Here is a 1285-nt window from a genome sequence, read left to right on the forward strand (position 1 = left end):
AACATTATAATTCTTTTTAGAAGTCTGGAAGCTCAGGGTAAAAGAGTAACTTGAAGAAACCATAGGAGAACCTGGAAATTGGACTATATCTTACCAGTCCAGTGATATAACAACTAAAGAATTTTTGGTTTATAATTCCCAGTAGAAAAAATAGTCTTAGAAATTTCTACAGTTATGAACGAAGGACTATTTACCTATTCTTGGCTGTTTTTAGCAGTCTGTTTTCCATGTTTCTTGTTCCTGTTGGCTGTGGAGTCGGTAGTGTTCCACATTCTGTTTTTATTTAAAAAAAATTTTTTTTTGAGGAATTTTTTGGGAGTTTATCTTCCATGCTTCCAGGAAGTGGCTCCAGCCCCACAGGTCCATGTGGAGTGGCTGGGTGCAGTGCTCACTACAGGGAGTGGGGCCAGGCTGTCCTGCCTTCCTCTCCTCTCCCCCCCAGCTGAAAAAATGGTGGGTGGGGGGAGGTGCTTTTGAACTAAAACTTATCAGATGTGTTTTATTTCAAGGTGCTCCACTGCCATCTTTTCAGCACAGGGATGCTGATATACACGAGGTGCGAGGCTGCTGGAGTGCATCAATTTCCATGCTCTAGCAGCCTTGATAAATTGAGTCTGCTCTGACATGCTGGATTTCCAGCATGTCATAGCAGGCTCCGTGCATGTGTATATGAGCCTTAACATGAAACTGATGCATCCTATATAAAAAAAAATAAGGAGTTATCTGTGACATTATAGTCTCCTTTGCATCATCCGCAAAGGAGTTGGTTTTCTTGACCCAAGGGGGTCATCCTTTTGGATTTGGTCAGCGAAATCAGGATAGAATTTTTTTTTTTTTTCTTTTTTCAAGATCGTGTCTTTCATTCACATGACAGCACTGAAAAGGTATACGAAGGTGTAGCTGTTCCAATTATTAAGTCTGCTGTCCAAGGATACAATGGTAAGCCTTACATTGATGTTCATAATTGAATCCTATGGATTTTGTGTGGACAGTGGTCAGTTAACACTTATTTCATTTTTAGGCACTATTTTTGCATATGGACAGACTGCCTCAGGAAAAACATATACAATGATGGGCAATGACAATTCTATTGGCATTATTCCAAAAGCAATTCATGATATCTTCAAACTTATTTGTGCAGTAAGTAAATTGTGATAGGATAAAGGGAATGGAACGTTAGAAAACATTAGCAAGGAAGTTAAGTTAGTTTTGGTAACCCAGGGGGATGAGGGGATGTGTGCCCCTGGATCTGCGCGCAGGGCAGGGCAGGCTGGGGCAGTGCGGA

The 1285-nt window shown here is 41.0% G+C and overlaps 1 protein-coding gene across 1 annotated transcript in view; it reads left to right on the plus strand.

Annotated features, from left to right (window-relative positions):
• The window catches only part of CENPE (centromere protein E), a 74402-nt gene that overhangs the window by 4288 nt on the left and 68829 nt on the right, over positions 1-1285 (plus strand). Inside the window, 2 exon segments of the mRNA XM_025215669.1 lie at positions 850-939; positions 1022-1140. Of these exon segments, the coding sequence (XP_025071454.1) occupies positions 850-939; positions 1022-1140 (209 nt within the window).

The sequence above is a fragment of the Alligator sinensis genome, unplaced genomic scaffold (assembly GCF_000455745.1).
Source record: "Alligator sinensis unplaced genomic scaffold, ASM45574v1 scaffold1520_1, whole genome shotgun sequence".
Lineage (NCBI taxonomy): Eukaryota > Metazoa > Chordata > Crocodylia > Alligatoridae > Alligator > Alligator sinensis.